The sequence below is a fragment of the Leucoraja erinacea genome, chromosome 5 (genome assembly GCF_028641065.1).
Source record: "Leucoraja erinacea ecotype New England chromosome 5, Leri_hhj_1, whole genome shotgun sequence".
Lineage (NCBI taxonomy): Eukaryota > Metazoa > Chordata > Chondrichthyes > Rajiformes > Rajidae > Leucoraja > Leucoraja erinaceus.
This window is the reverse complement of record NC_073381.1, coordinates 78,234,106-78,260,039: the sequence shown is the minus strand read 5'-3', so window position 1 is coordinate 78,260,039 and position 25,934 is coordinate 78,234,106. Positions and strand designations below refer to the sequence as shown.

At 41.5% G+C, this 25,934-nt stretch overlaps 1 protein-coding gene across 2 annotated transcripts in view; it reads right to left on the bottom strand.

Moving 5' to 3' along the window:
- Nucleotides 1-25,934, bottom strand: part of rngtt (RNA guanylyltransferase and 5'-phosphatase) — a 270,693-nt gene that overhangs the window by 207,008 nt on the left and 37,751 nt on the right. For both annotated transcript variants that reach the window (XM_055636039.1, XM_055636038.1), the window contains exons 5-8: nucleotides 14,318-14,393; nucleotides 12,592-12,838; nucleotides 9,549-9,658; nucleotides 6,575-6,676 (exon numbers count right to left, since the gene is read on the bottom strand). In XM_055636039.1, coding sequence (XP_055492014.1) covers nucleotides 6,575-6,676; nucleotides 9,549-9,658; nucleotides 12,592-12,838; nucleotides 14,318-14,393 — 535 coding nt within the window. The remainder of the gene's footprint in view (nucleotides 1-6,574; nucleotides 6,677-9,548; nucleotides 9,659-12,591; nucleotides 12,839-14,317; nucleotides 14,394-25,934) is intronic.

Sequence of the window (25,934 nt, the reverse complement as noted above, 5' to 3'; positions counted from 1 at the left end):
CCCTGCTCTGGGAGTAGGAATGGGGGCGGATCCGGACCGCAACGGCCGTGAGCCCCAGGCCGAGTTCGACGATCGTTTGCCTGCTTCTGCTGCTGTTGGAGGTGAGATGTTGCGTCGCGCCAGGGTCTTGGGTCTGTCCCACTTTGGCCGTCAGTTACGCGACAGGTCGTTGGCGCGCGAAGATTTCATTCGCTACAAAATTTCGGAGCACCACGCGATACCGCACACAACTCCATACCCCTCCACGCTTCTCAGTGGGACCGGCCCCGGGCAACCACACGATGCCCGTGCACCTCAACGCGACAATGAGGTCGCGTAATTTGCGTGCCAAGGACACGCAAGTGGGACAGGGCCTCAAGTGTACATATTTTTGAAGATTTAGCCTGGGCCCAGCAGATCGATAAAACTACAAAGAAAGTTAACCAGCACCTCAACCTCCTTGGAAGATTGAGGAGATTCAGTGTTCAGGTGAATACTCTATCAAACTTCGACAAGTGTACAGTGGAGAACATACTGACAGGGTGCATCACAACACGATTAATCAATCCAAACGTCCAAGAATAAATTAGACTACAGAGAGTGGTGGACAGCCTGGTCGGTCATTGGTACAGACTTTCCCACCTTTAAAGCAGAAGGAACTGCCTCAAAAAGGCAGACAATATCACGAAACCCTGGCCATACTCTCATTTTGCTGCTACCACCAGGGAGGTAGTACAGGAGCCTGAAAACCATGAGCACCAGGTTCAAGAATAGCTTCACCCCAGCAACTATCAGGCTCTTGAATAACACAATACCACCACCAATCTCATCATCTGTAATCTTCTACGGAATGTGCCTTTGGTTGTACTCAGGACATCAGTTTTGCATGATTACATAGATACTTCGACAATAGATGCAGGAGTAGGCCATTTGGCCCTTCGAGCCAGTACCGCCATTCAATGTGATCATCCACAAGCAGTAACCTGGTCCTGCCTTCTCCCCATATCCCTTGATTTCGCTAGCCCTAAGAGCTCCATCTAACTCTCTTTTGAATATATCCAGTTAATCAGCCTCCACTCCACTGAGGCAGAGAATTCCACAACACTGTGTGGCAAAGTTTTTCCTTACCTCAGTTCTAAATGGTCTACTCCTTATTCTTAAACTGTGGCTCCTGGTTCTGGACTCCCCCCAACATCGGGAACATGTTTCCTGCATCTAGCATGTCCAATCCCTTAATAATTTTATGTTTCTACAAGATCCCCTCTCATCCTTGTAAAATCCAGTGAATACAAGCCCAGTCGCTCCATTCATGTGACAGTCCCGCCATCCCGGGAATTAACCACGTGAACCTACACTGCACACCCTCAATAGCAAGAATGTTCTTCCTCAAAGTAGGAGACCATAATTGCACACAATACTCTAGTTGTGGTCTCACCAGGATCCTGTACAACTGCAGAAGGACCTCTTTGCTCCTATACTCAACTCCTCTCATTATGAAGGCCAACATGCCATTAGTTTTCTTCACTGCCTGCTGTACCTGCATGCTTACTTTCAGTGACTGATGTACAAGGACACCCAGATCTCGTTGTACTTCCCCTTTTCCTAACCCGACACCATTCAGATAATAATCTGACTTCCTGTTCTTGCCACCAAAGTGGATAACTTCACATTTATCCACATTATACTGCATCTGCCATGCATCTGCCCACTCACCCAACCTGTCCAAGTCACCCTGCATCCTCATAGCATCTTCGTCATGTTCACACTGTCACCCAGCTTTGTGTCATCTGCAAATCTGCTAATGTTACTTTTAATTTCTTCATCTAAATCATTAATGTATATTGTAAATAGCTGCGGTCCCTGCACCGAGCCTTGCGGCACGCCACTAGTCACTGCCTGCCATTCTGAAAACACCCGTTAATCCCTACTCTTTGTTTCCTGTCTGCCAACCAATTTTCTATCCATGTCAATACCTTACCCCCAATACCATGTGCCCTAATGATTATGGTTACCTAGTATTACAGTTATTAATTGATGGTATTATTATGTACTATCTGTATGTTGTTGCATTCATTGGTCTGTTAAGCTGTAGCGTCAGAATTTCACTGTTCAGTTGTCAGCACAAATGATAATTAAACACTCTTGACTCTCTTAACTCAGATTAACTAGCCACTGACTTTTCTGCTGTTTGTAGCAGGTTGTTGTGTGAATCACAATTGAAAATGTCTGCCTACGCAATGATAATTACTGCTAAAGTAATTTGATCAAAGCTTTGCAAACATCAAATTGCCTACCGTTCTTGACAAAAAATATTTTAATTAATTACCTTTTGTGAAAATCTGCACCTCTTCAATAATGCTAGAATGAAATGACATTTCCTAGTCAAATTTTTACTTAGATTTGCTGCTGTGCACTTGCAAGGTAAATATGAAATAAAAAGATGTAATGGTCACTTCAGCGCAAGTCAAGTCGAAAGTGTTTGATTGTCATATGTACCAGCAATGGAACCATGAAATTCTTACTTGAAGCAGCACAACAGGCCTGTAACACAATACACATAATATATAATAAATTCAATAATTCAATAAAGCAATAAGCCCGATACTAGTGGAAGAAAAGCACAAAGTCTTTAGATCAACCAAAGACAGTCCGTAGCTCATCAGTGAGTGTTGTGTAGTGTTCAAGAGCCTGATGGTTGTTGCGAAGAAGATATTCTTGAACCTGGAGGTCACGTTCTCAGACTCCGATACCTTCTTCCCGATGGTAGGAGTGAAATGAGAGTGTGCCCTGGGTGCTGTGAGTCTTTGATGATGCTACCACTTTCATAATGAAATGCTAAAAAACCTGCAAGCCACTATGATTCCACAAAACAGTAGGTAACTTTATAAAATTGAGACAGGATTTTCTCAAGCACAAAGGAATTTTGCCCAAACTTCACAACTGAGCAAATAATTGTAATTACTCTCCATTAGATACCGTTAGGTGAAGATAATTGGATGAGCAAAGCCTGGCAACACTGCCACCTAGCATCTGCCTGCAGTCGATGCAAAGATGTTGAAATTAGGTGAACTTCAGTCTAGATCTGAATTTTGGACTCGATTCTGCTTGCTTGAATAGTTTTTATGAACCTTTTCCAATTTATTCCCTATGCTCATTATGTTCTACTTATCTTATGATAGCATTGAAACAAACGGTTATGTGTTTGCAATAATAAAACAGCTTCAAGGGAAAAAACATGTTCATCCCCCAACCATCCCATCAACTAGCCAATGCTACTCCCGAACCAGCTGCCAGGAGCTGCACAAACACAGCATGGGTTGACACAGCTGCTATTCTCTGCCATTCCCTTCATTATTTTACATCTCACCCTTGCTGCCATTCCTCCTGCTCCTTTACCTCCAACGCCCAATGCACATTAGTTGCTCAGATTAGATTGTGATTTTGCCTCATACTAGGGAGAATTGTCCTTCCGTTCCCTAGCAAAACTTCCAAATTAAACAAAGCATTAATCGTCCTTGTCAACAAAATGTGTTTTTCCCCGTAAAAACACAGCATTTAATTAAAGTTGTGCCTGGGCCAGTGTACAAACAAAGTCAACTCGGGGATGAAGTGTGATACATGCTACAACTGTGACATATTCTGCTCTTGATATTTCAACCATGTTAATGCTCGCAAATGTAGAAATAGAGCAATATGCAAATTATCACTTTTATTAACCCTAAAAGTATGTGCCCTTATCAATGTTTACCTGTCTACACATCTTGATGCCCGCAGCCGCGACTGCGGAGGGTTGCGGTCCCGACCACGGGGGAAATGGAGGAGGACTGGCCAAATGTTGTGCCTTCCTCCACAGTGATGAATGCTGTGGTGGATGTTTGTGTTACATTTTTATTGTGTTTTTGTGCGTTCTTTTTACATTGTACCGCTGCTGGCAAATTTCACTTGCACTTTATGTGCAAGTGGCGAATAAAACTGATTGTATTGTATTGTATATTGTATTGAGCATTTACTTAGTTCAGTTTAGAGATACAGCGTGGAAAAGCAGCCCTTCGGCCTACTGGGATACACGCCAATCTGTGATCTCCCCCCCACACTAAAGCTATCCTACACACTAGGAACAATTAATAATTTTACCAAGCCAATTAGCCTACAAACCTGTACATCTTTGGAGTGTGGGAGGAAACCGGAGAAAACCCACACAAGTCACGGGGAGAATGTACAAACTCTGTCACACAGCGCCCGTAGTTAGGATCAAACCTGGATCTCTGGCGCTGTAAGGCAGCAACTCTACCGCCGCGCCACCGTACCACCCATTATCTGTCTCAATTTGAAACCGTTCAAATACTAAGTAACCGGCAATCTTGTTTTTCCATTCCACTGTGCTCAACTGCTTTCACAGGCAGCTGAAAATAACTTTTCCAGGTCACTTAAAGTTTGCAATTACCTAGAAACCCTGCACAAATGGTAGCAGGTGACATATTGGTGATTTTTTGAATACCACCTCTATTACCGATCACTGACTTTCTCTGTGCAACATCGCATGTACAGACTTATTTTTTAAACTCTTTGCTAATGTTATTCTTCAGCTAATTGGCAGAAAGCTGACATGCATAAAAGCAGATCAGCAAACGTTTTCTCTTCAATTATTTGTTCTTAAGGAAAAACCAACCCCTTACTTTATGTACGGCAAAGTAGAGTAATCAACAATGTAGTCACTGCTATTTAATGGCGCATTCAACAAATTTATTGTTAAGCACATGCAATTAAAACAATTTTCTTGAAACAATTTTCAACAAATTACAGAAGGCAAGTGACACAAATATTTACCTGCCACACCTTAATCACAGGCAGTAGAGCTAATACATCAAACTGCTTGAATTTCATTTAGCAATTACAGTGTCCTCATTCTGCTTTTTACATTCTATTCCGAGGATGTGTTGAACCAGTAACTGGTAAATTTATACTTATTAGTTGTAAAAATACATTAGTCATCGGCATAATAGCTGAACTAATGCCTCATAAGCAACACTTGCACCTCATCAAAGTTCTCTTTCCTTTTACATTAATGCAGGCCTCAACTATGGATTTCACCTATCGACTTACATTACATGTTGAACCTAATTATATACAGAACCATCTGATGCTCCTCGGACCCTCTAAAAAGGAACTTATAAATCAATTCCAAAGTACACCCATTGATTTTACAGCCAATGCATGCATATCAAAATTCCACTGGCAACAAAATAGATAACATATCACATTTTTGTTTGCTAGGTATTCTGACCCCACTATGTCAAATAATACTCATATAGTGCAGCTGAATTGTACACATTTCTCCTCAAATCTTTGGAAGACATTAAACACAGGGTGGTGAATCAGTGGAATTCTTTGCCATAGAAGGCTGTGGAGGCCAAGTCAATGGATATTTTTAAGGCAGAGATAGATCGATTCTTCATTAATACAGGTGTCAAGGATTATGGGGAGAAGGCAAGCGAATGGGGTTAGGGGGGGGAGAGATAGATCAGCCATGATTGAATGGTGGAGTAGACTTGATGGGCCGAATGGTCTAATTCTGCTCCTATAACATATGACTTTATGACACATAATACAAGGACACTAAGGCAAGTGCTACAGTGAAGCTTTTCACTGTACCTCAGCACACATGACAATAAACGAAATTGAAACAATTGAGCCAAGATATTATAATCTCAGTTGCACGAGTTTAAGCACGTTTCCTCCTCGCGAGTCAGAATTTGGAGGAAAGATTTATTTTAAACTACTTCAAAGTAGTTTGGATACAGGTTGCATTTTACACAGGTTATAAAGTAGTATTGATTTAAGAAAGAAAAAAATGAAGCATATATTCTGAAAATGTAAATCCCACTCAATGAATAAAACTTTCCATGTACCTTGATATAATCCAACACAAATCTAATTAATCAATTATCTGTCCTTCTCCTCCCTTCACTGTGACTTGTATCTCATTCTTCAATCACTTCACCAACAGTTGCTTCTGCAGTCAATTTCTCCTACATTCGGTATTCTTGCCCTTTATGCATTCAGTTAGTCATACAGTCAGAGTGTGGAAACAGGCCCTTTGGCCCAACTCATCCACATTGCCCAACATGTATCATCTACACTAGTCCCGCTTGTCTGCGTTTGGCCCTTATCCCTCTAAACCTGTCCAATCGATGCATCTGACTAAATGATTTTCCAACGTTCAGTTCACCTCAAAACCCACATCATTCAAATATTTTGTCAAATTTGGAAAGTAATTTTACCAAAGAAAATCAGGATGTAAATTGAGTAATGGAGTGAATTACCAACTGTAATTTGGTTTGGGTTGCTGTCCCCAGATTAATTTATTCCCAATTCATAGTTTTAGGAAGTGGTAGGACCAAATTAATGTTTTTTTAACTCTATAAATGTATTTAACTAGTAGGCCATGCTTAGTACGCAAGATCAGTATTCAGTGGTGAATAATTGAGCATTCGGCCTTCATGGAGACAATTTTCCATGCCAGAAAAAGATGAGCAGCAGCATGTTGTCATTTAGTTTTGCAATCATTTTGATATCAAAGCAAACAAATACTCACCGTGCCCCGTCCGCTTTCCAGCTGACTTTATATGGCTTTTCATCAACAAAACGTATGTTTTGTTTGTCCATAGAAACAGGCTGTGCTCCAGGAAATCCAGACCTAGATGAACACAAATGTTATACTGGGCAATCACAGTAAATATGCATTATACAATTTCTTCTGGGAAAGTAGGAGTTACACTGGTGACACTTTTTGCGGGACGACCAGAATGTAGGCGAAAGCTGCAATGGGCATTGCGGCCAGCAGTACCCGGGACTGTAAAATGGCACCTCACATATGGACTCAGTGAGCTGTTCTGCGCATACTGTACTGACCGGGCTGATTACGCTTGTTGCGGGGATAGTCTTGCTGAGCCGTATGCAAAAAATGTATTTCACTCTACCAGTAACAATAAAGAAACCATTGAACTTTTTTTCTCGATCCATCTGATTTGAGAGCCACCACTTCAGAATAAATCACCACCATTCACAACTGGATTTTATGCGACAAAGCTTCGACATGATAAGAAAGATTATTTAGCTTTGTTGAAAACATCGGTCCCATTGTTTAAAATGTAGTTCACTGGGTCAGTATCGTACCTTTAAGATGGAATTTAAGAGTTTAAAGATGCTGGAATGTTGAGCGAAAAAAACAGATCGCTGGAGGAACTCAGCAGATTAGAGTAGTATCTGTGGATGTAAACTCACAGGCATCATTTTGGATTGGGATCGTTCTTCAGAACGTAAGCTATGAGGGAGATACCAGGAACAACACAATTGATATTTAACCAGGCATGGTTTCTTAGACAGAGGTTAAGCAATATAAATTCACAGATTATGATCACAACTCTGCTGCAACTGAGGATCTCCAAAGTTTCAAAACCCCTCAAACCAACTTAACATTTTAATGTTATGGCCGCTCCGATTGCAACCTCAATTTGACATTCCCACTTTGTATATCTTGGATCTACCTAGTTTTCTCTCTTCTCTCTCTTCCCTTTTCCCTCCCCTCCCTTTCCAAATCCTCCAGAGGTGCTGCCTAACCCACTGAGTTCTTCCAGCACTTTATGTCCCTTTTTGTATCCATCCAACTTTGTTCTGTTTTTAAAAAAACAGATTATTTTTCAACCACCCTTTGCAAAAGAGAGTTCCAAAGACTCCCGATGCTCAAAACATCTGCCTTAATACTGCTGCCTGCCACAAAGGCAGAGTCCTGAAGGTTGTATTGCCTGCCTGGTGCAAGGGTTAAAGATCCATCTTCTGGGCTCGAGAACAACTTGGAATGAGAGGCGAGGATCTAATTGTCATGGTCCATATAACTGCCATTCATGGAACACAGGTACCTGACTGGAGAAAGATAGCTGTTCAATGGGCTGGGGTTCACCTGAAACTACTGTCTTCAACTTAAATAAAGGGCCATTATAATGGTATGAAGTAGTGGTTGTCCAAGATGCAGTGGGAAAATAATTTAAAAGCCGGATCAGTAGAAATGTGGTAGATTTGAATGTCAGCTAGTAGCGATGGATCTCACAGCTTCCTGCCGATCTGTTTGTGATGGCCGCTTTAGAGAACAAGAATCCGTGCACTGCTCCAGATCATGTAGCAAGGTGGAGCTTCTCGAAGCAGAAGTAGTCGTCTTCCAGTGAATTAGTTCACAGCATGCACTTGTAAATCAATAAGCCCATGCTTCTACCCTAATCAACAAATCAAAGTTGACTATATTTTCTAAACTAGCTGTTCTTCTTGGAATTGAAAACAAGCTTTATTTATTACACTAAACACTCAGCTAATCTCAGATGTCTCTGAGAAAAAAAGTTGTCCTAGATACCCTGGAAGTTAACCCAAGCATCGAATAGTTTTTCTAAAACAGCCAACTCAATTTTAAAATGAAACTCAGTTGGAAAGAGGGATTCCATGGGAAAGAGACATAGTCCATCTTAACCTGGTTTCTCAGTTGAATGCTGAAAAGGCTGGTTTTATTCTTACTAAATTAATTACACGTCAGTGTGAATACATCTGAGTGACTTGCAATGAAGAATTACGAAACAGCTAAGTTTGGAAATCTGAAACAAAAACAGACAATGGTGGAAACACTAAACATGTCAGACAGTATCTGTGGAAAGAGAAACTGAGTTAACATTTCAGGTCAAACACACTTCATCAGGACTGGGAAAGAAAGAAAAGAGTCGGTTTTAAGTTGCAGAGGGAGTTGGAGGTCACATAGGATGAAAGGAATATCTCTGACAGAGATCAAATCAAGAGAGTCAAGAGTGTTTTACTGTCATTCCTGAAACAGAACAATGAAATTCTTACTTGTTATCTGCTATTGAGATACAATTGAAACTTGCTAATATTTTGCAAAAGGCAGTAAAGAGTCACCCATAATGCATGAATCGTGCATCACATGTGGCTTAGAGGAGGGTAGGATGGCAGCCTTCCTTCACTAAAAGATGCAAATGAATCAGGTAAATTTTCTTTGAAAAGCCTTGTCAGATCTGTCGCTATTATTGACACTATTTTCAAAGTGAAATTCTTTCCCTTTAAGTAAATACCATCTTATCCACATTGTAGCAGCAAAATCAGACATATTAGTCAGCTAGAAACTAGTTTGTACGTATGGCACAAATAAATTTATCTTTGGATTTTTAGGAATAAATCAAGGTTGCAGTGCATTCCAACATTTCTTATTCCAACAGATGTGAAAGAATGGTATTTCATATGTACTGATCTCTTTTCTAAAGGCTTATTCACGTGGACCAGCTAGATTCATTTTTCTGCAACAGGGAGGGCATGGAAATAATCCCATCTCTGTTAATTTTATGGTGAAAAAAAGGAGTTAGGTTTACTTTAAAATTCCAGGCTACCAAAACAGAGAATGTGCAATCAATTAGAAGACAAATATAAATTATTATCATCATCATCAATTCCAAGTTAACATTCATTAGCAAAGGCATTTAGGGTAATTACATTTACGTGCATCAAAAATTGCTCACCTTTCCCATCCACAGTACTGTTGACATTTCCTTTGGATCTCTCCCAACTTAGGTTCGATTATCAATTGTGTCACACCTTTAACTTGCATTCCCTCCAGAAAAATTGCTCCCTAACGAGAAAATTAAACAATAATAGTACAATCTGTGTTAGAAGTGAGGTAAACGGAGAGTCAAATCAGATGACATTAAAAATTGCTATTCGCCAATCCATCAGATCACTTTCCCAGCAGGTGAGTTAAAATAATGTTACACCAATATGGAAAATGCTTAGTTGTCCCTAACTGGTCACAATCTAATTTTAACAGAAAATGCTGGAAACACTCAGCAGGTCAGGCAGCATCAATGGAGTATTCCACCTGATCTGCCAAATGGTTCCAGCATTTTTGGTTCTTATTTCAGATATCTACCTTTTCCACTTTGGTTTTCATTTAATTTTAAGATAAGTACAAGATATATGTTACACGGGGCAACGGCAAGGTGCTTGGTTTATCCAATATCCTAATGCATGTTGTAGATTATCAGATATTGATGTAGGGTGCATTATTAACTAATCTTGAGGTTTGCCCAATTTATCTCAAAGGACCCCTACAAAAATCACTCAAAAAAATCAAATATTCTTTTGTAGTTCTTAATAAAGCTCCATATAGATGTTTAATGGAAATCAGATGTTCATCAGCTAATTTATTTTATAATTGTTCCTGTTTATCTGCTCTGCTTCCATCCTTCCAAATCGTGTTGGCTATTGCAGGTGATTCCTATCAAGGTCATTGGCACCAGCTATTGAAACTCAAGCTCTAGACTGCTGCACAGATTATTGATTAGTAAGGGTGGCAGGGGTTATGGGGAGAAGGCAGGAGAATGAGGTTGAGATGGAAAGATATATCAGAAATGATTGAATGGTGGAGTAAACTTGGACCGAATGAATATCCTCTATCAAACAGATTGTTTGAAAAGACAAAATCATGATCATTTCAAATATGGATTGCCATTATCTTAAGCATATTTTAAGAAACAAAGAGAAAGAATGGAGTTCGTGTACCGATAATGTGGTAAGTACATTTCTTGGTACTATATGTTTTTAAATACCGTATTTCCCAGAGTTGGGGCCCGGAAAGGGAGAGTTCCTTTCACAGCATTTGGGGAGTCTGGCCTGGGGTAAAGTTGCAGGGAGGGCAGGAGCGTTGTGAAGGAGGGGATCGGGATCATGCCAGTAACCCACTTGTGACGCTCCTTGCATGGAGCCACTGCATTGAGGCATGAGAGGGAAGCAGCTCGGGTGGCTGCGAGCGGCCGCCGGGCCGGACAGCGGAACCAGTCGCCACCTCGGCACCTTCTGCCGGACCCCGCTCATCTCTGCCAACTCTTCGTCTGAAAACCTCTCTCCTGCCGCTCGCTGGCCTCACTCATGTCAGCCGCTTCCCGCAAATCCTTAAATTCCGACAGCACGATTGAGGTTACTCGGCTGTGGGAATTTAAGGATTTGTGGGAAGCGGCTGACATGAGCAAAGCCGGCGAGCGACAGGTGGGAGGTGTTCAGACGGAGAGCACTGCTCTATCCCCGTACATACTGTACTGAGCTGGGGTAATTCTGCTTATGTACGGGGATAGTCTTGCTGAGCTGTATGCTAAAACATGTATTTCACTGTACCTGCTACATGTGACAATAAAGAAACCATTGAACCATTGAGGCATGGGAAACCTCAGCTGAAAATTCCAGATGTGGAGAGGAGGTCAGCAAGATCTGTTCCATTGCTTTTCTAATAGTAACTTATTATACTATACCAGCATCACACAGGAGGGCTGAAGGGACTGATTTCCAGAGGGCTAGTATGGACATTGTGGGCCGAATGGATTCTTGTGCTGGCAGCTCACTCGCGGCTATTCCTTGAAATTCCATTTCAAGCAGTGTGCAAGGCCACCAAATTCAAGTGCAGTTTCTTACCGCTTCAAGCAGGGTGCAAGGCCATCAAATTCAAGTGCAGTTTCATACCATTTCAAGCAGGTTGCGGCGCCACTAAAGACAGCAAGTCGTGACCTCTCCCTCCTCCATCTTGCAGAGACTGAGCCACGCCCACACTTCTGGGTTTTATAGTCCCTCCCCCCTCCCACCAGAAGGGGCTTGCCCGTCATGGCGTGATTGACAGGAGAGAATCTCAACATTTTTTAAACACCAATAACTCTTATATTTTTTATCGATAGGAAAAATCCTCGGCACCTGATGAGCGGAGGGGGACTGAGTAAGATAGCCAAAAATCACAGCTGTATGTGGTAGCGTTTTTTCTAAAATCAATATAAAGCACAAACAAGAAGTGGTCAAGATTAGACTTTTAATTATATAGAAGGCAAGGCAACTTTAGTTTAGCAAGTCCACTTTAGTTAGGCAAGGCAACTTTAATCAGGCAACACAGCTTTAGCATTTCCAAACCAAAGGCAACACAGCTTTAGTATTTCCAAACCAAAGGCAACACAGCTTTAGCATTTCCAAACCAAAGGCAACACAGTTTTAGCATTTCCAAACTATATTTTCAAACCACATTAAGGGCACTGACAGGTCAGTAAAACCACTCGGTTTAGTAGACATATGTTCAGTGTTATTCACAGCTCAGACCGAGAGAAGCGACCCTCTCGTTCCCCCGTCTTGCAGAGACTGACTGAGGCACTCAACACTTCCGGGTTTTATAGTCCCTCCAGAAGGGGCGTGTCCTTCAGGAGAGAGAATCTCAACATTTTTTAAACACTAATAACACTTTTATTTTTCATCGATGGGAAAAATCTTCTTGTCCTGCGCAGCAGAGGGGGACTGAGTAAGATGGCCAAAAATCACAGCCGTAAGTGGCAGTGTTTTTTCTAAAATCAATATACAGAACAGGAAGTGGTCAAGATTAGACTTTTAGTAATATAGATTATACACTTGAAGGTTAGTTGGCTGTTACAAACTTCGAGAATAAGCAAATTCTATTCCATTCTTGCAAAGTACCCGTTCAAGATATCTCAACTTAATTTTGGTGCCTTAAAACATCTCCCAATCCTATATCATTCTTACCACTTTAAGTCGCTCTTTTCTCCTCTTGGGGTTAGAGCTTGAAGATCCAGGTTCCGTCTCATTACTGATCTTGCATCCATCATCATCGGCATTTTCATCATCGTCCTCAAAACACCAATCTGGTCGTGCCGGTGGCGGCGGTGCATCATCTGCCTCACCATAGCGTGAAAAAAGTTCCTGCAGGTATTCCCCTTTATAAATACCAGGGGGCCTTGCCTGCGCAAAAGTAGCAACTGCTGCTTCAATGCTAAATGGAAAAATAAAGCATTCTTTTATCTCATGCAAGAAAGCCGCTAATAAAATTAATCAAACTGGAATCAGCTTGCAAAGTCCTATTAGCGTCAACGTAGTACGTGGCAGCAGTTTACTATCAGTAGTCCCAATATCATCATTGGTAACATTCCGGTTAAAACAAAGATTGGTGAGGCACAATCACTATGGATTAAATTCTCTGAAAACAACTGCATTTGATCGTTATGTGCTTACTTGCAGTCTTTTTTTGACTATCAAAGTCCATTGTGTTTCGACACAAAATGCTGGAGTAATTTAGCAGGACAGGCAGCATCTCTGGAGAGAAGGAATGGGTGACATTTCGGGTCGAGACCCTTCTTCATACTCGAAGCATCACCCATTCCATCTCTCCAGAGATGCTGTTTGTCCTGCTAAATTGCTCCAGCATTTTTCAACATCACTATTGCTGCACACAATCTCAGAATTATCTTCGAATTCCATGAATGAGCATATGAAATTGAAAGCTTTATTTTTACTGAATTGCCACATAATCCTAATTGCTTATAAAAGGAAAATATTTGCACTTACATGCATATCTCAGCACCCTGCTGTAACAATATTCTATGGTTTAGAAAGCCAGAAGCAGTCGGGAAACAATCATATTGTATTTCACCTCTCGCAGGTATATCACAGCATGCTCTTCCAGTGACAACAGAAGAACGAAGAACAGAAGCAATGGAGCTCAACGCAAAAACGCAACTTTCAGATGTTTTCCAAACAGCACATCTAAACAATGAAATACGGTAACAAGGAGCCAGTGACAATATACACGTAATTTGTCATTTTAGGAAGGGGGGGGGGAATTAAAGGACAATCGCCAATCATGCCAGTTATATAATTTGTCTATACCTTTCTGATGGCTTATATGTCAATAAACCATTGGAGTCCCGTTGCATATTTCATGTACATCATATGCTGCCGAATTTCATAAATTAGATTTTCTTCTTAAAAAAGAAAAAAATTAGTTTGGAGAAAATGAAACGACTTTATTCTTGGGGACTTACCAAAGGAGGAAGACTTCTGCATTCTGCAAAGGGCTGCTTTCATTGAGTATGCATATGCATTCATCATGTAATTTTGGGAGTCAAAAAATTGCCAGTTTCAGAAACAATCCACAAGTAAACCATCGATATTCAGTCCACACATGTGGTTTAATTCCCTGTATAACATTTAGGATTATGCAACAAATCAGTAGAATACACTTCCCTTCTAGGTGGTTGAATATAAATTGTTAATTTTTTTCCTTGTGCTTTACTGACCATAATCTTACATGAGAAATTTCAATTTTGCATTTATTTCCTCAGTATAATACAGCCAAAGAAGTACTTAACACCAACACACTTGTAAAGAGTCACCACATAAGTATGCCAATCCCCTTTGGCACAACTTTATCGATATGCTCTTATATTCTAAATATACTGTGAAAGTTAATTACCTCCAATCCATCTTCTCCACCAAGTAAGCACAGATAAGAAATCCAGTTCGATTGAAGCCATGTGTGCAGTGTACTCCTGCAAAACACATGTTTAATATGAAAGCTTTATTTAAAAAAAGGCTTTTTGTTACAACATCTATTCATGTGATATGGAGAAAGGGAGACAATTAAGGTAAAGTATGGTCCACAGAATACTCAACAGATTCATTCAAATTGGCAAGATTTCAATCTCAATTGGAACATGTTAGGTGCTACAACGATCTCTTCACCTTGCAGTATAAGAAGGCAGAGGATGAATCAGAATTCTTACTCTCAACTACTATTCAGCAAGCTCTGATAGCAATTCATGAGTTAAGGTGCATCACTGAAAGACGGAATTGATTGTATTAATGATGTCCATAGTCACAGAGCCTAGTTGCACTCAGCTGTTTAGATTAAGTACATAGTCCTGGGTTTTAGTCATATATAGTTGTGGTGCCACAACTAAGTTATCAAGGTACTAACTCGGAGGCATGAACTGAATTTTGATACAACTTTTTTTAAACTGTCATAACTGCTGTAAACTTAATTCAATTAAATTATCTGGAACTAAAAAACTCTTTGTAAAGGTAATCTTAAATAATGACAACCAAGAAACCACAAGTGTTCATTCTTTCTTCATTTATTTTTGCTTTTTAAAAGGCATCAATAGTACATCCTTTTGTCCCAAGAAGAGTGAGGTGATGGACCTCAATGACTACTGACCGGTGGCACAAATGTCTGTGGTGATGAAGTGCTTTGAGATGTTGGTTGTGGTGCACATCAATTTCTACCTCAACAAGAACCTGGACCCACGTCCATTTGCCTATTGCTACAACAGGTCAACAGAGGATGCAATCTCACTGGCTCTCCACTCTACAATGGACCACTTGGACAATAAAAATACATACGTCAGGCTGGTGTTCATAGACTATAGCTCAGCATTTAACACAATCATCCACTCCAAGTTTGTTACCAAGCTCACAGAACTGGGTCTATGCACATCCTTCTACAACTGGATCTTCAACTTCCTTATCAACAGACCATAATCTGGACAAATTGGCAACAAGACATTCTCCTCAATAACCATCAGCACGGGAGCACCTCAAGGCTGCCTGCTGAAGCCCTTGCTCGATCATCCTCATACTCATGACTGCGCAGCCAGACACAGCCGAACTCCATCTTCAAGTTCGCCGATTACACCACCATTGTTGGACAAATTACATAAGGTGATGAGACAGCGTATAGAAGTGAGGTCAATCGACAAATCGAATGGTGCCAGGACAACCTTGCTTTCAATGCAAGTAAGACCAAGGAACTGATTGTGGACTTTGGAAGAGGAAGGAAGATGATCCACAAACCCGTCTTCATCAACAGGACGGTGATGGAATCAAAAGCTTCAAATTCCTGGGTATGCATATCTCTGAAGATCTGTCCTTGACCCAGCATATTGATGCTATCATAAAGAAAGCCCATCAACACCTCTACTTCCTAAGAAGAATGAGGAGATTCTGTATGTCAACAAATTCTCTCTTGAACTTCTACAGGTGTACAATAGAGAGCATTATGACTGGTTGCATCACAGCTTAGCTCCGACGCCTAGAACGAAGACTATCGCAAAAAAAGTGGTGAACACCGCCCATATTTAGGTTTTTATATTTTGTTCTCTTCCAGTTAGTCTGTACAAATACAAGCACATTACTGATGTTGAAAAATAGTTTAGGCAGTCATTTTAATTCTCCACCAAAACAAAAGCCACTTAAACAATAAAACAAAAGTAGTTTCCACAGCAACAAGACATGATTATCTCTCTCCCAACAATACCGAGTGCACCCTCGCATTGAGAAAGTCAAATGAATTTAAGTTTCAATTTAGTTGTTTTTTTCCCCTTACAAAACTGCCTAAAATTACAAGGATTTGTACATATCAGTTCATAAGTTTCAGGAAATTCCAAAGTGCTTTACAGAAAGGAACAAAGTAGAGCACGAATAATCCAGCACTGCTCATCATCCTGATTGCCAATCCTGTTTTAACCACACAAAGTCAACAAATGCTATTGTGTTCATCAAATAAAATATTCGATATGTGGGTGCACGGAAGAGGACAATGTTACAGCAAAAAGAAAAACATTTCCAGATGCAAGTAGTCTGGAACACAGTACCTATAGCAGGGCTCGAAATTAACGGTTGCCCGGGTGCCACTGACCACTCAAAACGCCGCTACAACCTAAACACCGAGTCATTTTGTCCGGCTTGGCAACCAGATACTGGTTTGTACTGAAGATAGATACAAAAAAACTGGAGTAACTCCGCGGATCAGGCAGCATCTCTGGAGAAAATAAACGCAACATTCTGTGTCGGCGGTGACGGCTGTATTGCGTGGGAAAGATACTAGATGCGGGGTGACGCATGCCGCCACCACCCCCCCCCCCCCCCCACACTGGTTCCCTAATTCACCCTGTACTTACCCCTTTCCTATCCATCCTGCACTTCTCCTCCATCCATCCTGTACTGAACCCCCATCCATCCTGTACTAATCCACGCATTCATCCCGTACTGACCCACCCTCCATTTACCCTGCACCTTCCCCTCATTCATCCTGTAGTAATCTCCCATTCATCCTGCACACACCCTCCGATCCACACTGTACCGCCCCCACCCCCCCCCCATTCATCCTGCGCTGATCTCCACCCTCCATCCATCCATCCTGTACTGATCCTCCCATTCAAGAAGAATGGGGGGAATTGTCTGAAGAAGGGTCCCGACCCGAAACGTTGCCTATTTCCTTCGCTCCATAGATGCTGCCTCACCCGCTGAGTTCCTCCAGCACTTTTGTCTACCCCCATCCATCCCGTACTGAACCCCCCCCCCATTCAACACCACTGACATCCCCCCTCACAATTTTACCCACTCCAACCAACACGTACTAATTCACCTGCCTCAAACCATCCATTCTGCACCACTGCGTTTTAATCCATAAAGATGGATTAATTATATTGTGAACACGTGAAACATTAAAACCACAGTGTCAATTGTCACTGCTACCATTGACATGTTATTACAGAATTCATTTTAACGGCAAATCAATGCTCTTAATATGGAGTATCAGTACTGTAGTTATTTAATAAGCAACATTCACAACCAAACGTAAGCATATATGTCACCATGGTCCAGGATTTATTGACACAGGCTGATCATACGCTGAATAATCCAGCCACATTTTTGTTTGGAAGTGGAAAGAACTAATAGAAATTGCATTAATTGCAATGTGTAAAAAGAGTTGAGATTCTGTCTTATAATTTTGCTGCATGTCATTGTGGGATATATCATGTCTTGATTGGTGAATGTTTCGTTTGTGACTTTATTTGAAGCAGAAATAATGTGTGAATGCTTCACTGAGTATAATTCCGACTGGTAACTACGCACTTCGTCCAAGCACACATATCGCACACGTCATGCAAGCCGTCTTAAATGACCACCTAAACTGTCATTTGGCAACCTAAAAAGCTGCCAAGGTTGCCCGGCTGGCAACAGGGAAAAAAAAAAAGTTAAGCGAGATCCCTGCATAGTGTACATAGGAAGCTCCCACAAACTGCAATATGATCATGATTAGATAATCTTTTGAATTGGCATTAACTGATGGATAAACATTGGCCAAGACACGACAATAATCTTCAAATTTGCATCGGGTTTTGAATGAGCTTGAAAGAGTCAGAGTCATACAGCACAGAAACAGGGCTTTCTATCCAACTTGCTCATGACGACCAAGTTGCCCCACCTACACCAGTTCCACCTGCCAGCATTGCTCCGTGTCCCTTTAAACCCTCCCTTTCCTGTCCAAATGTCTTTTAAATGTTATTATAGCACCAACCTCAACTACCTCCTCTGGCAATACTCCAACAAAATGCAAGAGTAATTCAACGGGACAGGCAGCATCTCTGGATAGAGGGAATGGGTGATGTTTCGGGACAAGACCCTTGCTCAGGTTGAGTCAGGGGAGAAGAAGACACAGAGATAAGGAAGTGTAAGGCGTGAAAACGAGACATCAGAGGGGATGCAGAGCAAGGAAAATATAGAATAGATCATGGTTAGCTATGGGAAGGTGACAACAAAGCAGAGATAAAATTAAATCAGGCAGACAGGAATGGCAAATTGATCTTAATTCAGAAAAATGAGGTGGTGCATTTTGGGACATCAAATCATGGCATGACCATCAAAGTGAATGATCGGGCCCTGCATCTGGTGTAGAGCAGAGAGATGTAGAAGTAAAAGTAGGCTTTTGGCAAGCTGGCTTTCATTAGTCAGGGAATTGTGTATAGGTTGGAAGGTCGTGTTACAATTCAACAAGATGTTGGCATGGCTATTCATGGAGTATGGTGTTCAGTTTTGGACACCCTGCTATATGAAAGTTGCCGTTAACCTGGAAGGAGTGCAAGGAAGATTTAGGAGGATGTTGCCAGGACCATAGGGCCTGAGCCATGGGGTTGGGCAGGCTAGGATTTTATTCCTTGGAGTGCAGGCAGTGGGTGATCTAACAAAGGTATATAACGTCATGAGGGGGGTAGGGGATAGATAGGATGAATGCAGTCTCTTACCCCAAGGGAAGGGAATCAAAAACTAGAGTGCATAGGTTTCAGATGAAGGGAAGATAAAAACCAAAGGGCCAACTTTTTCCCCACTGTGGGTGGTGGGTGTACAGAATGAGCTGCTAGATGATGTTGTTGAGGCAGGTACAATAAATTAGAAATACATTTAGAAAGCTACATGGATAGGAATGGTTTAAAAGGCTTATAGTCCAGGAATGGGAAAATGGGACTAGCTTGGGCGAGACGGACGAGTTTGACCACAAAGTTTGCTTTCATGCTGTATGCCTCTGTAACTGACAGCTTTAATTTTCATGCCCAAATCTATGGGTGGGAGTAGAATCTACACCCTCTGACTCGGATACATCAGCATTACCCACATAAGCAGGACTAAATTAGAATTTTGCAAAAAATATCTTTCTAGTTTTGATAAAATAACCAAACGTCATAATGCAATAAAAAATAATTTACTCAGAACAAACACTTCCAACAGGAAGTATTTTTATTTAATACTTGCAAAATAAATACAAGTGTGAATCCAATAAGAATAAAATGGGGAAGGAAGAGCAAGTGTGGAGAGGGAGGACAACCCAGTAGACTAATGGACAGATTAAGGGAGCAGATGGCAAGAGAGACAAATGGCAGGGAGCCAGTGCAAAAGGGGGAGGGGATGGAGACAGAAAATTAACAATAAAAGAAAAAGGAGTTTGGTTAGATAGGGAGTGGGGGTGGAAAACTATTGTTATTCCTTTCCTCTTACTTGAACTAAATAGTGCAAATCGGCATGATTTGAGTGTATAACACCTTATGTAATTAAAGTATGCACCAATTTCATAAATTGCGCACGAGTCGAGCAGACACTATGAACTGTGTTAATTCTATATCAGTTTATCAGTACGGTTTATCAATGTACTTGCAAAATATCCACAAAAAGCCGCATTAAAGAACGGTGAAGGCCAATTCTGTTGTTTCCATGACAACAGAGATGTTTTCCTAACAGATTTCTATTGATGTTATCGATCACACAGCTGGAAAGTGTCAGATATTCGTAAGAATTATCTTCCGTCTTGCTAATAGGCATCTCTATTTCCTTGCAAAATCCGCCCTCTTCCTAGTCAGATAATACTCTGGTAGCATCCGACAGTGCTTCTCAAAATAACATGATTTCTGACTTTAGATTCAGTTTATATTTCTCTTCAAAGAGACAGATCCCACACATTTTGCTTCACTGGAACAACCCCAAAGAAATAATTCTCACTCTTGACTTCAGGAGTAAATCCAATGCTGAGCATGGAGGAGAACAAATGGGTTCATATTGCACACAAAGTTAAGAATCCCATCAAGATATTCTGGATATTAAAGTTCAAAGACAACGTCAATATGCAACATGTTGTAAAAGTATAAGTAGCTCATGGCAAGGAGGAGTTATATTTTGAGTTTGACTAACTATAAGTCAAGTCAAGTCACATTTATTTATTTAGCACATTTAAAAAACAACTCTCATTGACCAAAGTGCTGTACATTTGTTATAAGAATGGTATACACAAGCAAGCTACATACAAATATCACTCGCTCAGAGGACGTCAGGAAAGGCTTGGCAGAACAGATAAGTTTTTTGTCTAGACTTAAAGAAGTCGATGTAGGGGGCAGTTCTAATGGGAAGGGGGATGCTGTCCCACAGTCCAGGAGCTGCAACCGCAAAGGCGTGGTCGCCCCTGAGCTTATGCCTAGACCGCGGGACATTCAGCAACCCCAAGTCGGCCGATCTGAGGGACCTGGAGGTGGTGTAGTGGGTGAGCAGACTTTTAATGTAAGTGGGTGCGAGCCCATTGATGGCTTTGTAGACAAGGAGGAGGGTCTTGAAATTTATTCGGAACCGCACAGGGAGCCAGTGGAGAGAGGCCAGGATCGGGGTGATGTGGTCCCTTTTTCGGGTGCCCGTCAGGAGTCTCGCTGCGGCGTTTTGGACCAGTTGCAGGCGGGACAGGGAAGATTGGCTGATGCCAGTGTAAAGGGAGTTGCAGTAATCTAGGCGGGAGGAGATAAATGTACGGATGATCTTTTCGACGTCATCCAACTGGAGGAATTGTTTTATTTTAGCTATCATCTGAAGCTGAAAGAAGCTAGCTTTTACCACGGCATTGACTTGTTTGTCAAATTTCAGTGCCGAGTCAAATATCACGCCAAGGTTTTTGACGTGAGGTTTAGTAGTGTGATGCTTCAGGGATCAATCCTAGGATTTCCACTGTTTACATCTTCTTCATGGTAATATAAAAAGTGCTGCAGCCAATTTTTGCTGACGATACAAAGAGGTTGGGAAAGCAAGTTATGAAGAGAATGCAATTAAACTGGATACAAAGTATCAGTGAATGGACAAAAAAAATGGCTTGGTGGAGCACATTAACACTATCCCACACATATTAGTGACAATTTAAATTTATACCAAACCAATTAGCCTGCAAAACTGTACGTCTTTGGAGTGTGGGAGGAAACCGAAGATCTCAGAGAAAACCCACGCAGTCACAGGGAGAACGTCCAAACTCCGTACACACAGCACCCGTAGTCAGGATCGAACCCGGTTCTCCGGCACTGCAAGGCAGCGACTCCACAGCAGTGCCACCGTGTTGCCCATTTTGCACAACTGTACAGGGTATAGGTCATACCACATCTGCAATAGTGCAGACAGTTTTAGTTTCTTAATTAAGATATACTTCTATTGGAGATGGTTCAGAAGGTAGATTAGGCTGATTCCTGAGAGTCATCGTCATCAGTTGACCATAGAGTTTGATAATATCATATGTGCAGTCTTCAATGGCGAGAGCAGCCCTGGAGGCTTGTCAATGGCTCAGGGATAGTCGTGCACAGCCTCCCTGCGTTCTATGGCTCTGGTACACACCCATTTGTTGCCTTCACACTTGATACATGCCCGTTTGGATAAAGTACACCAGCCTGTTCAGTCATGGTGTGTGGAAACAGGCCCTTCATCCAAGCTTGCCTACACTGATCAACATGTCCCATCAACATTAGTCCCACCTGCTTGCTTTTGGCCCATATCCCTCCAAACCCGTCCTATCCATGTACCTGTCTAATTGTTTCAGGAACACTGCAATAGTCTATGCCTTAAACTACCTCCTTGGGCAGCTTGTTCCATGCACCCACCACCCTTTTATGTGAAAAGGTTACCCCTCAGATTCCTCTATTTTCCCCCTTCACCTTAAACCTATGTCCTCTAGTTCCCGAGCACAAGTCCTGGGCACAAGACTCAGCTCACTTGCAGGAATGCCACTGTGTTTGCTGCTGCCTTTGATACAATCCCTGTATATTCCTGGACATCAGTGGTTCTGGTAGCCCTAAGGAAAAACACCTTAAAGAATTGGGTATGGAATATAGAAGCTGTCCATACAGATTATGCGACCAGTTCAGCACAATGGTGCCCTCAGGATCGTGGCCTCAATGTTGAGCAGGCTGCACCTGTTCAGAGCCTGCAACTTTGTCATCCAGACTAGGCTGTACCTATTTAGAACTTGGCATTCTGTCCTGGCATTCGATGCCCATGAGTGACCTCAGATCTATCAATGTTCCACAGGTCATTGATCAGAACACACATGAGAAGCAAGTCAAATGGAAATGGATAAAGAACACAGTCCTGTTTCAAGCAATTGTAAAATGTCAAAATGTGTTAAAGTGTTACTGTGGAGTTTGAATCAGCGTAGTGCTGGGTCTCATTCGCCTTGTAGCCCCACTAAATGTCCTGCATTTTACAAAGCTCTCTTACATTTACTCTGCAAGTTTAGTTTTAGTTTTTAGTTTTGTTTTATTTAGAGATAAAGCATGGAAACAGGCCCTTCGGCCCACCGAGTCCTCACTGACCATCAATCACCCATTCACACTAGTTCTATGTCATCCCACTTTCTCATCCACATCCTACACACTAGAGGCCAATTAACCTACAGATCCATGCATCCTTGAGATGTGGGGGGAAACTGGAGTACCCGGAGGAAACCTGCAGTCACAGGGAGAACGTGCAAACTCCACACAGATGGCACTCAAGGTCAGGATCAAACCCGGGTCTCTGGGGCTGTGAGGCAGTAGCTCTACAAGCTGTGCCATCGTGTTTGATGTTTCATAGGCAGATGGTTGGACAAAAGCCAGAGATGAAAAGACAGAAGGTGTGAGCAAAAAGGATTTGAAGGCTTGCAAATTGTGAAGCTAGAGGAAGGAAATTAGGTAGATGGGAGAAATAGGTGCACGTCCAGGTGGGCACAGTTTAAGGAAGGGTTTAATCTTATATTATTAAAAGTCTGATCTTGACCACTTCCTGTTATTCTGTATATTAATTTTAGAAAAATCGCTGCCACTTACGGCTGTGATTTTTGGCCATCTTACTCCCCTCCACTGCGCAGGACAAGAGGATTTTTCCCATCGACAAAAAATAAAAGAGTTGTTAGTGTTTAAAAAATGTTGAGATTCACTCTCCTGAAGGCCACGCCCCTTCCGGAGGGAGTATTATACATAGAAACATAGATAATAGTTTCTATGTATAATGGGAAGGGGAGATAAACGGTTAGCAACCAGAGATTTCTTAGGCCTTGGCAAAATGGTGTGAGTCTCTGCTTGGTCTTGCTGATGTACAGGAAGCCACATCAGGAGCAATGGATGCAGTAGATGAGATTAGAGGAGGAGCATGTCTTACCTGGAAAGACTGTTAGGTTTCCTAGCTGGAGATGAGGGAGGAGGTATAGTAGGTATGTTACAAAACTTACCTTCAGTGGGGCTGCAGTTCTGTCACTGCCCGTGTGCGTGACTTTGGCTCCTTTGAGAGGGGGACGGGTTTAAAATGTAATTTTCTCCAGGCTGTTTAAATCGATATTCGTCAGGCTGTTTAGTTGCTCAAGAAAAATCGCTCCAACATTCGGTCTCTGGAGTTATTTTTAAACTGCGTTGGATAATTTAATTGCTAGAGTAAATTAAAAAATCATCTTCTAAAGCCATGAACGCCAACAACGGGACGGATCTCACGTAGGGGACAAGGCAAGGTACGCCATTTATTTTTACATAAAAAAGTGCTTCTTAAGATGCCTTTAATCAAAATTTTAAGTTGCGAGAAGGTGACTTGGGACCCATCCGAACCGGCAGTATTTTTTCTGCCGACATGGGGTTCAAATTCACTGCAACCGCAACGTTCCAAACGATCGCGTTCCACAAAATCCCACGCGCAAGATGATTTAAATGGCCATTAATTTACAGCAATTAAACACTAAATTCCGTCCATTTGGCCTATAAATTCATGACAATGAGACTTAAAAATCATGTTATATTGTGAATTCTTGTGTGAATGTTATTTGGACAGTCTATTTAAAAATATTCACCTTTTCTTAAGAAATTGATAGATGTTAAGATCTAGTAATTAAATTTTGTAGTTAGCTACAATTAGGTAACTAACTAATTTAATTTCAGGTCATCCAAGTAAGATTGTTTCATATTTGTTTCAGAATGCTTCAATCTATAATAACTGAAAATGTTGTTCAGTTCTCTTAATTTTTAAGAAAGTTATGGGCTTTTGACTGTCCTTGATCACAGGTTTTGAGTTAAGTCAATGAAAAAGCAAGATGCTAATTTCCAAGTATGAAAATGGCCATAACTTTAATACTGAAGGTATGAAAGTGAATTAGGTGTCAAATTAAACTTCTTTTTATGCTTTATATGATGGAATAAATTGCAGACTTGATTTTTAAAATCTCAAAATGTTGTAACATTGCTAGGTATAGGGATGTAATACATCTCTTGCAGTTGCAGGGGAAAGTACCTGGGGAAGGGGTGCTATGGTGGGAATTGATGCATGAACCAAGAATTGCAGAGGGGGCTGTCGCTGCAGAAGACGGAAAGGGGTGTGGATGAGAAGATGTGGCTGGTGGTGGGATCACGTAGGCGGTGACGGAAATGTTGGAGGATGATGTATTGGATGCGGAGGCTGATGGGGTGAAAGGCAAGGATCTGGGGAATTCTATCCTTATTCCGCTTGAGGGGAAGGGGAGCGAAAGGAGAACTACGGGACACAGAGGAGACAAGGGTGAGGGATTCACTGTGATAGGGGGGGAAGCCATGTTTATTAAAAATGAGGACATCTCAGGCATCCTACAATGGAAAGCCTCACCTTGGGAGCAGATGCAGTGGGGACAGAGATATTGAAAGTAGGGGATAGCATCTTTGCAAGAGGTGGGTGGGGGATGGGGGCGAGTGTCGTGCCGATCACTGTAGTTATAATATCTTGTAATTAGTCTCCAGTCGCCCGCCATTTCTTCCAATTAAAATCACTTCACCCGCTGGTTCGGAGGGATATCCGAGGTAATTTGCGGCAGTGCGCGTCCCCCCGGACTCAAGAGTCGAACAGTGAAGTGCAATTGCCTGAATGTAGAGATCAGTGGGGCAGCAGTTCAGAACTTACACAGTCAATCATAATTCCCAAGCTTCTGCCCAGGTTCATAATCAAAAGCCAGATGTTCCAGATACAAATGCCACCTTTTAAACAGAAAATCCAGGCAAATTGTCCCCAAGCAGAAGAGCTAATGATGTCTAATCATATCATGGTGCAACTGCAAAACTATTTCAGAAATTCCTTGCAATCTGATGGCAAGGTGTACCATTAATTCACAAGTGATAATTGCACTGATGACCCGTTTTAGGAATATTTCATAATTAGTTAAGTGAACACATGGGCCAAAAAAAATAATGCAATCTATTGTAGCAATTACCTGGTCATTTACATTACACAGGGAATTGGCACTTGAAAGAATAGTGCCGTGGCACTCAAGGTACTGTTGCATGGAACAACACAAGGAGACGTTTTAAATTGAATTTATTAAAAATACCACACGTGTCAATATTGAGAAAACACTAAAGAGCAATTTATCCGGTAACTTGAAAGAAATATTGCCACTGGGCAAACTAACTCGGGCTCTTTGATACAACACCATTAATCTTTGATAACAAAACATCTAAAGTTAATTGGTATTAAGA